This window comes from Phascolarctos cinereus, unplaced genomic scaffold (genome assembly GCF_003287225.1).
Source record: "Phascolarctos cinereus isolate Bilbo 61053 unplaced genomic scaffold, phaCin_HiC Scaffold_1;HRSCAF=81, whole genome shotgun sequence".
Lineage (NCBI taxonomy): Eukaryota > Metazoa > Chordata > Mammalia > Diprotodontia > Phascolarctidae > Phascolarctos > Phascolarctos cinereus.
The window spans coordinates 55667177-55680081 of NW_027555514.1; the positions used below are offsets into that span (position 1 = coordinate 55667177).

General features: G+C 41.8%; 1 protein-coding gene across 3 annotated transcripts in view; it reads left to right on the forward strand.

Annotated features, from left to right (window-relative positions):
* The first annotated feature begins 12131 nt into the window (after window positions 1-12131).
* The window catches only part of CACNB2 (calcium voltage-gated channel auxiliary subunit beta 2), a 395023-nt gene continuing 394249 nt past the window's right edge, over window positions 12132-12905 (forward strand). For all 3 annotated transcript variants that reach the window (XM_020966891.2, XM_020966894.2, XM_020966893.2), the window contains exon 1: window positions 12132-12350. In XM_020966891.2, the coding sequence (XP_020822550.1) occupies window positions 12222-12350 (129 nt within the window). In that variant the 5' untranslated portion in view covers window positions 12132-12221. The remainder of the gene's footprint in view (window positions 12351-12905) is intronic.

The window sequence follows — 12905 nt, forward strand, 5'->3', positions numbered from 1 at the left end:
AAACTTTTTATTTATTATTCCAATGTTTCTGTCATCTCACTGACAGGGATTTTCCCTCCAACAATGCATTTTCAAGCTACCCACTCTTAACCCACCCTGAGACTCTCATCCCTTCCATTCTCATAAATTGGTCACAGGGAGAGTCCATCCATCATGCAGGAAGTGTGAGTATTGGTGGGAAGAGAAAGAGATATACCCACGGCTCTCAACATTGCATGGATGCCAATGGGACATGTGATCTGTCCATAGGTTATCCCTCACACTACCTTGTTTCTTTCCCCCTCTAATCCATCCTCCAAATAGCTGACATAATGATATTCCTGAAGTACAAATCTTCCATGTCACTCTAGAACTCAATAAATTACAGTGGTTCACATTTATCTCCTCCTCTATTTAAAGTCCTTCTAGGACTAAGTCCAACCTATCTTTTTTGTTTGTTTGTTTGTTTTTAGGCAATTGGGGTTAAGTGACTTGCCTAGGATCACACAGCTAGTAAGTGTCAAGCGTTTGGTCTGAGGTCGGATTTGAACTCAGGTCCTCCTGACTTAAGGCCCGTGCTCTATCCACACAACCTATCTTTCAAGCCTCATTATATATTATTCCTCTTCATAAATGCCATCAAGACATTGACAAACTGGCCTTCTTGCTATTCCTCACCTAGATCATTTAGAACACTGTATCTCCATTACATGCCCTTACAGGCTGTCCCCCATGACTGGAATGCACTGCTTCCTCACCTCAGCATCTTAGAACCTCCAGTCCTCCTCAAATTGTAGCTTCTGGTGTCCTGCCCCACCCTACCAAGAAATTTCATGTCAAAACAATTTTTAACGTGTGTTGTTTCTTTTTAAGTTTTGAGCTCCAAATTCTATCCCTTTCTTCCTCCCCTCTCCCTGAGATGGTAAGCAATCTGATACAGATTATCCATGTGCAATCATGTAAAATATATCCATATTAGTCATCTTGTGCAAGAAAATGAAAGGAAAAAAGAGAAAAATATTATGTTTCAGTCTATTCAGATGACATCAATTCTTTCTCTGGAGGTGGATAGCATTTTTTTTTATCATAAGTCCTTTGAGATTGTCTTGGATCATTTTATTGCTGAGAAGAGCTAAGTCATTCACAGTTGTTCATTGTACAATATTGTTGTTATTGTATACAATGTTCTTCCAGTTCTGCTCACTTCACTTTGCATCAGTTCATGTAAATCTTTCCAGATTTTTCTGAAGTCATCCTATTTGTCACATATAATATGACACACATAATATTCTATTACAATTACATACCACAACTTGTTCAACCATTTCCCAGCTGATGGGCATCCCCTCAGTTTCCAATTTTCAGCCACCATGAAAAGAGATGCTATAAATATTTTTGTACAGATAGGTCCTTTTCTCTCTCTTAAAATCTCTTTGGGATATGGACCTTACCGTGGTATTCCTAGATCAAAGGAGATGCAAAGTTTTATAGTCCTTTGGGCATAGTTCCAAATTGCTTTCTAGAATGGTTGGATCAGTTCACAACTCCACCAGGAGTTCATTAGTGAGGGAGAAATATTTTAATAGGCAAATAACATTTTATTATGATTATGAAAATAGTCTTGGTCTCATGAACCCTATGAAAGGGCCTTGGGGAGCCCAAGGGGTCCTAGGACCACTCTTTGAGAGTCACTACTCTAGCGATTTCGGTTTCCTCCTCTATGAAAAAAACTTCCAGTAGATTCTAAGTGCCTTGTGGGCAGGAACAGTTTTGTTTCTGTCATTAAAGTTTCAGCATCTAGCACAGGGCCTTGCAGCTAGTAGGTGCTTAATAAATTGAATTGAGTGATTTTGGCCAGATGATTTCTAAGGTCCCTTCTAACTCCAGAATTCTATAGTTCTAGGAAAAGTAAATCTTGATATTGAGACAGGGAGGAGGAAATGCAGATTTAGAAAACAGAGGACTTTCATGGAGGGCCTCCATTAACCAAGATAGTGTGAAGCTTACCTTAGAGAAGATACCTTAGAGAAGAGTGGAGAAACTAGAGGTGGACCTTTATTGAAGACAAACACTGTCTGATTTGACATTTTACTCAAGACTGGCTCTACCCAAGGAATATGTACGTTAGGGCTGGGAGGGGAGAAAACCCAACAACTTTAGGAATATCTTTAGTGGATTGAAGATGTAATAAAGAAAAAAGGAATGAGGCCTCCCACTTGTAATATGAATTATGGGCAGGATTAGAAGGGTTATGGTTTCTCAGACTCTCCCACATGAAGATTTTGTGTGGACTAATCTCCTTGGGAGAAACCAACAATAGCACCCTGGGCGGTAGCCTCAACCTGTAATACAAAACTGGGCTTCTTAAACTTTTTCCACTTGTGACTCCTTTTTGCCTGAGAAATTTTTACATGACCTTGGGTATATAGGTATGTAAAATAAATATACAAATCAAGCATTTATGGATAACAAATCATAAAGAAATTCATTTTAAAATAATTCTTTGGCACACATATGATTTTACCATTTATTGAAGATGAAAGCAAATTTGCATACTAATGAGATGGATGTGCTTGTTTATTTTTAAATAAAGAATTAAATCTTGGCAGAATATTTGATAGTGCAGAGCACAGAGCATCTTCAGTGTTTTCCAGAGTTGATGGATAGTTTGATTTTATAATTGTCAATGCTGTGTTCAGAACTAAGGCTGCGGTGAAGTCAAGCAATGAAACACGGGCAAGCACTGCCAGAAATAACCTTGGATTCATGACACATTTGATTTTTAATTCATTTTTGTTTGTTGCGCATTGAGAAACCTTTTATTGTTACTAACTTTTTCAAGATTCTCCACATTCAGTTACTCGACCCCATACGGGGTCGTGACCCACAATTTAAGAAGTTCTGGTAGACACTGGTGATAGGTGTAGGTCCTGAATGAGAGGGCTAGAAGAGACCTTTACCCTGCAGAGATACTTTGAGCTGCCGCTGAAAGGCAAAGTCGAGAGGATAGGAACGCAGTTATAGACCAATAAAAGATACCCAAAAAGGCACACTTCTTTCTTTCTTTGTTCCAAGTGGACTTGGAAAATATCTCTAGATTTTAATTCACTTAACGTCATAAATCTCTCTCTTTACTATTTCTCCTACTTATCGCCTTGAGCTGGTAAAGAAATATGAAAACCTATATCTATATCTATCATCTGTCTGTAAGCATGTATAGATAAAGATAGACATCTATCTGTAAGTATGTAGAGATAAAGATAGAGAAACATATCTATATCTATACATATAGATGATAGACAGCTATGTCTATATCTATCTATCTATGTATCTATCTATGTATCTATCTATCTATCTATCTATCTATCTATCTATCTATCTATCTATCTATCTATCTATCTATCTATTTATCTAAAAGAGTAACTTAAAAGTTCCATGATCTCCCAGGGAAGAAATCATCATTCCCTTTCTCATCCCTACCTCATACTAGGTACTGATTGTTTTCTCTTTTCTTAGCCCCCCTTTTCCCAAACCTCTCTCTGTGAGATTAGCATTAAGTACACCATGAGGATTTAGTGGCTGTTCATTTCTCTAACAATGGGTGGTTGGTAATGAGGGGGGTAACAGCAATTACAACAATAACAGAGCAGCAGGGAGTGGTGGGGGGGAACAATCTGTGTACATCTGTAGGTAACGGAGAACCATTTCCATTCCAAACACCACCATTCCAAAACAAGGCCATAAGTAGACGTGGATCTTGACCAAACATAAGCAAATATGGTGTAGAACCTGATGTTGAGGCAGAGAGGTAGAGTAGATACAGAAAGGGAAAAACCATTTGATATTTATATAGTGCCTTAAAGTATGCAAAACGCTTTACATTCATAGTTATGGACTTATTTGATCCTCACCAGCTACCTCAGGGTATCATTATCCCCATTTTATAGATGAGAAACTGAGGCTCAGAGAGATTAAATGACTGTGCTGGTGGTCCCACAGCTAGCAAGTGGTCTCTTCTGAGTCCACAACTAGTGTTCTGTTCACTTTGCTGTATTGCTCAGGATAGAACTATGAGGATATATGTGAGTGTGAGGAGGGGAGCAGAAGAAAGATTTATCTGAGTATTACCCCTAGGACAGAAGATGTTAGGTCCCTGTTTCCAGTAAATCACTGAGTCAAAAGGGAAATTAGGCCAGATTGATCATTCCTGTGCCCTCAGAAACACTATTCAACTTTTCCATCCATACTCATCTTTCTCTTGGCAACCAATTCTAGTGGTAAACAACTTTCACTTTCTGCTCAATGGGGAGGTCAATAGAGGAGAGGAACACAGGTGTGCATCAGTAAAGACACCAACAGGATATTTTTTGAAAGAAGGTCAAGAAATCCATCTGTCTATTTAATCCCAAACCCTCCTTCTATTGTATACCCTTTTCTGCTGTCCTTAGGACAGGAGAAAAGTATTTGTACCTTGCACAAAATTTCATATAATTAAAGATCAATTGTAAAGGCTCACGGATGTAGATTGTTAGCATTTTTCTATTTGATGTTTTGATATGAGAAGGTTCTACGATTACTCTGATGTATCTGCTACCTCACACCAAATTAGATGACAATTCCTTTCTCTTTCAGTACATGGTCTTTACAAGTGGCTATGTCAAAAAGAATTCATCATCTACTGTTCAATGTCAAGATAACAATCTGCTCTACTGTAGCTAAGCTGGCCAATCAATCACGCATTTGTTAAGGATCTACTGTGTACCAAGTGCTGTACTAGGCACTGGGGAAAGAAAGACAAAAAGGAAATAATTCTTACCCTCAGGAGGATTACGTTCTACAGACAGAACTTGGATTCAAAGTCTTTCTAGTCTAGTAGAACACACCAGGGCTTTTGTATCATTAATGTAACACTCGAAGACCCAGACTCAACTTGATGCCATAATGAGTCATGGAGGAGGCTTTGAGAGGAACCTTTTCTTATGACTATGATTTTCCAAAATTTAAAATCCTCTTTGTGGCTGAACTACTGGAAGATCAGGATGCTGAAAACCAAGAACATAACATTCTAGTATTTTCTCTGTGCTTGGTTTATTTGTGATCTTAAGAACAGCAGCCCTGGTTTCCTTTTACTTGCAGAATTAAAGAAACATTCAGTTTACCTCCTGGGAATAATGAGAGGATTGCCATTCACTCAACACCTTGAAAGTTGGACCCCATGAAGTGATTAATAGACAATTAAAGACATTCATTACGAAATTTTCATGCACAATGTCATCTACCAAATGGGGAAAAGACACTAGGGGATAGTTTTATTCATTTAATATTGAGCTTTTAAGGGTACATTTGTGGGGCGTAAACACTATTTGGGCAGCTGGATAGCACAGTAGCTAAAATGCTAGGCCTGGTGTCAGGAAACCTCATCTTCCTGAGTTCAAATCTGGCCTCAGAAACTTACTAGCTGTGTGACCCTAGGTAAGTCACTTAACCCAGCTTGCCTCAGTTTCCTCATCTGTAGAATGAGCTGGAGAAGGTAATGGCAAACCACTACAGTAGCTTTGCCAAGAAAACCCAAAAGTGGGAATCACAAAAAGTCAGATGTGACTGAAAACGACTGAATAACAACAAAACACTACTTAGTTAAAAATCACAAGGCCCTATTCCACAAAGTCCAAAAAAATGGAAAGACACAAGCATTTCAATCCGTGGACATTTGAGTTCTTTGAGTTACTACAATTTGGCCTTGATGACTCAGAGTACTATGGTACCTCAGCCTGAATATGCTCTTGTCAGGGCCTCTAGTTGTATAAAAATAGAACAAAATCTTAGGAGAAACGTCTTCAATCAAACACAGAGATGCTGGTGAAGCCAGACCCGGGTTATTCAACAAGCCAATGAAGGCTGGAGAAACTTACAGGAGAAAAAATAATGTGTTAACCCACCATTGTGCACCTGTTGGCTGTAACTGAGGGGATTTCACAGTTATAGTGCCTTTTGTGTTCATATTCCAACCCCTACTTTCATCTAGGTAGGTGAGTATTTAATACCTACCAAAAACTGTTTTGGGTTTTGCTTTTTAGGGTAAGATATCTTTATAGCACCTAAAATACTGATTGTCTTTACTGATTTAATTGAAGAAAAATAAATGACAAGTTCATCAAAGAGTTAGCATCAAGGAAAGAAGAAAACTTGGGTTCAAGTGCCATGTCTTACATATTCAGTCTACATGACCTTGAACAAGTTACTTAACTCTCAATGTTCTAGGCAACTCTCTAAGATGATAAATGGCAAAGAAGGTCTTGACCTATTTTTGGTAGAGGTAGTTTCCTACGCCAAATCACAGATACTGCCCTTATCCCAGTCAAAAGAAAGCACTGCAAATGAGGATACTGCAATACATTTCAATTTCTAACCCTTTTCCAAAGTGCTTACTGTCCACTGGGACTCCAAGCAGATAAAATTGTCATCCCCTTTCAGCTGTTGCCGTTAGCCTCGGGTACTACAGGTTCGTTGGGGGTAAGAGAGAATTTCATGCAAAGGTATGTGTTTTGCTTCTTCTCTGGATCACCATTCCAGAGTAAATATATTTCAAATCCCACAGACCAGCAATTCCTTAATAATAACCTCAAATGGTAGTGGTAATGACTCAGGGAACTAAAATCATAAAACGAAGAAAGTGAGAGTTTAATAGGCTCTCAAAGGTGGTGTGGCACACTAGAAAGTGCATTAGATTTGGCATCAGAGAATGTGAATGAAAATCCCAGCCTCACATCTTACTGCTTCTGTAATGGGCAAGTCACTTAACCTCTGGAAACCTCAGTTTCTTTATCTATAACATAAATGCTGACTATATGATCTACCAGGTCCTTTCTAGCTCAAAATCTGTGATTCTAGGAAAGTGATATGTGGAAGAAAAGGAAAAAAAAAAAACAGGATAGTCACCAGGAATGTCATTTAACCTCTCAGCCTCAACTTACCCATCTGTAAAATAAAGAGATTGGACTCAGGGGCCACTAAGACCTTTTCTAGCTCTAATTCAAAGCTCCACTGTCCTAGGGATGGGGACTAGATTTTCAATTTCATTGGTATAGGGAACACCTCATGCAGACATTTCTACTAACATACATCCACATCTCTCCTCTGCAACTCATTGTCTTAGAGGGCTGTCTCAGAGCTGAGACACTAAATGTCAAGGTCACGACACCAGCATATGTCACAAGCAGCACTTGAACCCAGATCTTCTAGGCTTTGAGGCCTTCTTTCTAGCTTTTGAAGGGCTGGCTTTTCTCTGGATGGGAAGAGAGAATCAAAGAAAGGGTATGAAAAAAGAAGTTACTAAGGACTCAGTGGTGAGACAGGAAGAAAGAATCTTCAATTAGTGCTGAAGGGCTGGTAAAGGATAAGCTAAGAGAAAAAGAATTATTTCATTTGAGTTCTTGGACATCTGCACATGACTGTACTTTGTTCCAGTATGGATTTTGCCAAAGTGCATTCGATATAACAAACTACCCCTCCTTTATTCCCCCAAAACAGACATTTGAGAAGGCTGGAGTTCTCTGGTTAAGCTATACCAATACCCTGTGGATTAAAGCATATATTGTACTCCTAGTAAAATCAAAATAAAGAAGTGATTTTTTTTATAGAGTGATAACAGATTTATAAATGGGGTCTATAGGTGCCTTTAAATGTCTACTTCTGATCTACTTTATACAGTGAGTTCATAAAGTTTTGAGAAAATGGAGTTCTTTCTACCAAACTAAGAAAGTACAGCATAGGCAGAATCTTAGAAAAATGATTTAACTATGATCAAGATTCTGAACTACAGGCCAGGTTTAAGGGGCACTAGCTAAGCTAAATAAATGAAAAGCAGGCAGTTTTCTTACTTATTCTAAGCCTAGTTAGGCAAGCTCCCTCATTTCGTCGACTCTAGACTTAGTTTAGAGAGGAAGAAACAAGTGGATCATTGATCATTCATTTGCAGGAGGGGCATCTTTAAAGGGATTTTGTTGCTTTTTTTCTGCCTATGTTCTCTACCAGCTCCTCTTCTTATTTCAGAGCATTAGTAATGCCCAGAATATCCTTGTCCATCATAACTACTTATGAGCATGCTGCCTCTGCCATGCAACTCCAACAAGTTAGTCATCTGCATCTGAATGCCTCGGCTGACTATACAGCCACTATTGATGGAGTGTCTTGCATTTGCGTAACTTTTAACATTTAAAGAATTGAGTTTACTTATCAAATTTTTGCTTTCATCTTTGGCTCTGAGATACTGGATAAAGAGAGAGGTATTTTAAGACTGACTGGATAGAAAGGATCAATGCTCAGAAGCCTATGTAGTGTTTATACATCCCACTGATGTCACTTCTTTCTATTGGAGTAACATTTCATGATTGTTTATTCTACGTCTCTTACAAACTAAAGAAAGCTTGAGTCAAGATTAGATATTTGAAGAAGAACAGAATATATTTATGATGTCAATTATTTATAAATACTAGTAAAATAAACATAACAGAAAGAACTTCAACCTGGATTTGATATTGTCGTAGAAAGGGTACCTGATTTGTACTCCAAGGATCCCTGTTCAAATTTCAACTTTGCCCCTAATCCATAGGATCTTTTAATTTCATGGCTACAATCATCATTTACAATGATCTTTGAGCCCAAGAACATAAGATCTCACACTGCTTCCACTTCTTCCAAGATCTTGGTTTTTTAGATGTTAAACTTCAATCCAGTTTTTTCACTCTCCTCTTTCACCCTCATCAAAAGGCTTCTGAATTCTTTGCTTTCTACCATCAAAGTGGTATTGTCTGCATATCTGAGAATGTTGATGTTTCTCCCAGCAACCTTAATTCCAGCTTTTGATTCATTTTGCCTGGCATTTCACATTATGGACTCTGAATATTAATTAAATAAGGTGACAATATACAGCCTTATCGAACTTCTTTTCCAATCTTAAGCCAATCAGTTGTTCCATGTTCAGTTCTGACTGTTGCTTCTTGACCTGAATACAGGCTCCTTGGGAGACAAGTAAGATGATCTAGTGCTCCCATCTCTTTGAGGATTCGCCACATTTTGTTGTGATCCACACAGTCAAAGACTTTAGTGTAGTCAGTGAAGCAGAAGCAGATGTTTTTCTGGAACTCCCTTGCTTTTTCCATAATCCAGTAAATGTTGGCAATTTGGTCTCTAGTTCCTCTGCCTCTTTGAAAACCAGCCTGCTCTTCTGGTAATTCTTGGTTTACATATTGCTGAAGCCTAGCTTGCAGAATCTTAAGTATAACCTTGATGGCATATGAAATGAGTACAACTATTCAGTAATCTGAACATTCCTTGACATTGCCTTTCTTTAGGATTGGGATGTAAACTGACCTTTTCCAATCCAGTGGCCACTGTAGAGTTTTCCAAATTTGCTGGCATATTGAGTGCGGCACTTTAACAGCATCATCTTTTAGAATTTTAAATAGCCCAGCTGGAATTCCATCATTTTATTAAATACCTACTATGAATCAGGCATTATTAAAAAAAATGAAACATTCCTTGTTCTACAGAAATTTATATTCTACAGGAGATAGAGAGGATATGACAAGTTTCTAAGTAAAAACAGAGGGTATATATATATATATTATATATATATATACACACACACACACACACACACACATATACATATATTTAAACAATAACAATTGTAATCAGGAAAGATTTCCTCTGGGAAACGTCACTTGAGGTGAGCCATGGAAGGAGCTTGGGATTTCAAGTTGCTGAGGTGAGGAAGAAGTACATTCCAGGTATAGGGGACAGCCTGTGTGGGCAAAAGCATAAATAGAGACAAGAAATGGAAATATCATGTAAGAGAAATAATAATAATAAGTAAGCCAGTTTGGCTGGTGCAAAGAATGCATGACAGAGAATAATGTGAAATCAGTCTGGAAACATAGATTGGAAAGAGATTATCAAGGGCTTAATATACCAAACAAGAATCTGTGTTTCATCCCAGAGGCAAGCTGGAGCCCCTGGCACTTCTTGAGCTAGGAATGACATGGTCAGATCTGGGCTTTAGTGGTACAAATTGGGAGCTATGTCAAGGAGGGATTTATGGTGTTGGAGGCAAGACCAAATAAGAGGCTACTGCAGTAGTCAGGCTGGTGGGGTTTATTACTCTACATTCCGAATAACTGTCTAAATAATTATTTAATATGGCAATACTAGCTAGTTACATGGCCTAATGGTTAGACCCCTAATCTCCAAGTCAGGAAAACCTGGACTCAGGTCCTGACTACCAAATGTTGGCTAGCAAGTTCTTTAACCTCTCAGTGACCTGGGCAACTCCAAAATGTACTTTCCTAACACTGAGGAGCTCAGGAGCCCAGAATCTTCCCCCCCAAAAAAAACCCAAAACAACATGATAATACAGCTCAGAAATCTTGTGATGCAGAGCCTTGAATTGTAATGGTATTTGTTTTCATGGGATTTGACCTGTAGCGCACACAATGCTCTAAGTGATATGCTAGGAATTTCTGAAAGGAATTTTCTAAATGAAGCAACCTTGACTCTTGCCATAGCTGCTTTTTTCATGGCCAAAAGCTAGGCTTTCATGTTCCCTTAACCGAGCCTTTTTACTGCAGTCTCAATGTTAAAAATGTATAAAGCCTCCCCAACACAACCATGAAAACATCTTGACCTTTGCTAGGGCTACGTGGTCGCGGTGTTTTGGCGGAATGGTGGTAGACAGGCGGGTGATGGTCTTTAGAACAACAAAGTTTTAGTTTAATAGGAGCTTTAAAATAACAATGAAAGAACTTGGGTGTAATTTGGTAAGTAGTGGGATAGATTCTGGATCCAGCTGAATTGGGTCAGGTCCTAAGTGTTGGTGTTTATTTATTTACCTTTCTTTCCTGGTAACTCACCAACAGCTTCCTTCCTAAAACAATCCAAAGTCACTAGAACTAGTTAAAAAAAAATCCTTGTGCTGGCTTGACACTTGTTATGCGGGTAACCCAAAGGGCGTTGCGTTTATTCATAGCATCATTCATTTAAAGCTGAAAGGAATTTTAGAGGTCACTGAGTCCAGCCCCCTCGTTTTATACTTGAGGAAACTGTGGACCAAAGACGTTACATGACTCACCCAACATCACACAGCTAGTGTGAGGTAGGATTCGATTCCAGGTCTGCCTGACTCCCGTCCTGTTCTCCGTGTTCAGTTTACAATTTCAGCTCACTTCCAGGGTCGTCCTTTCTTTGGCAACCCTCTCCTAATCCGAGGCCCACAGGGAGGTGGTGAGCTGTGGGCCTGGTAGCTACTCTAGACTAGAAGACCCCCACACACAGACACACAAGCATTTGTATCTATTTAGCGTAGCCAGGGGCAACTTTGTAACAGCGCGGGCAGTGGCGAGGAGAGGAAGGGGCCGGGACAGGGTTGGAACCCACAGGGCGGTCGCCTACTCCAGAAGAACTTTTCCAAGCATGGTTCCCCTCTCTTTCGGCTGCGCCTCCCCCTCCCGGCCGCTCGCTCCCGCTCGCGCTCGCTCTCCCCCTTCGCTCCCTCCCTCTTGGCTTGCTCCTGCCAGGCGGCGGCTGTTGCTGCTGCTGCTGCTGCTGCTGTTGCTGTTGCTGTTGCTGCTGCTGCTGCCGCCTGGCTCAGCCGCAACTCGGAACGCCCTCACTTTCGGTCTCCGGGGCACCGGCCAGGGAAGCGAGGCAAAGCAGCCGCCAAGGCTGCTGCTGAAAAGAGGAAGGGGCCTCTCTCTCCCGGGCCCCTCTCCCCGGCCCCTAGCGTCTTCGGGACACCTCTGCCTCCAGTCGCTCTCGGATCTTTCGCTTTTCAAAATGGCACGGCCGAGTCCCGCGCCCTGAGAGTGGCCAAGCGGGAAGCGCTCGCTGGGCAGAGCGCTGGGGGCGCTGCGGGGCATCGCAGCCAACGCGGGAGCGCAGAAACTGAGCGCGCAGCGGAACCCGAAGCCGGACTGCGGAGCCCCGAGCCGGACAGCGGAACCCCGAGCAGGACTTCAGAGCCCCGAGCCGGACAGCGGAGCCCCGAGCCACACCGCGGCTCGAGGAGCGGAGAGAGCAGCTGGGACCCGAGCCGGACCTCGGGACACCGAGCGGAGCGCACAACGAAGCCCGGAGCCGGACCGAGGAGCCTGAAACCGGACCGAGGAAGCCCCGAGCCGGACTGCGGGGCTTAGGAGGAGAATCTCGGCTGGCCGCCTGCCGTTCTTCTCCCTGAGTTTTCTCCAATGGTCCAAAGCGACATGTCCAAGTCGCCTCCCATCCCGGCGGTGGCGGCAGCGGCGGTGGCGCAGGAGATCCAGATGGACCTGCTGGATAATCCCTTGCCCGCGGCGCCGCTGGGAGTTGCAGCACAGGTAGGGAGCTAGGTCGGTCCCTAGCTTCTTCTTTTCTTTCTGAGAGGTTCTGTTGCCGACCTCCCCTTCTTCCCCGGTTCTTCTCCCTTCTCTCTCTTTCTCAACTCCTGCTTCCCCGAGCAGATCCCCTTCTGCCTCCTCTCCAATCTCCTTCCCCTCTTCACCTTTCCTAGCGTTCGTGACCCTAGCCTTTGCTGCGGTCCTGGCTTCCATTTTTCTTTTGCATCTAAAAAAAAAAAAACAGTGGTAGGGAATGGAGGAGACCTCACTGCCATCCAGGGCTTCTCCCCGGGCTGCTCTTTTCAGCTCCTCCTCTCCCCTCCCGGGAAAAGCACATGGAGGCGAGCAGATGAGCAAGGAGAGTGGAGCAGAGCGGCACCTGAGCAGGAGGGGTGTGTGTGTATGTGTGTGTGTGTCTAGGAGTGGGGTCTCCCAGTACAGCTTTCCAGGGAGGCTCAGAACCCCCAGAACCTTAATCTTAAGGTCCTTGGCACCGAGAGCCTACAGTGAGCCTTTCCTCCTTCGTGGCTGTCACTGGGTTTCCTCTGACAGCTT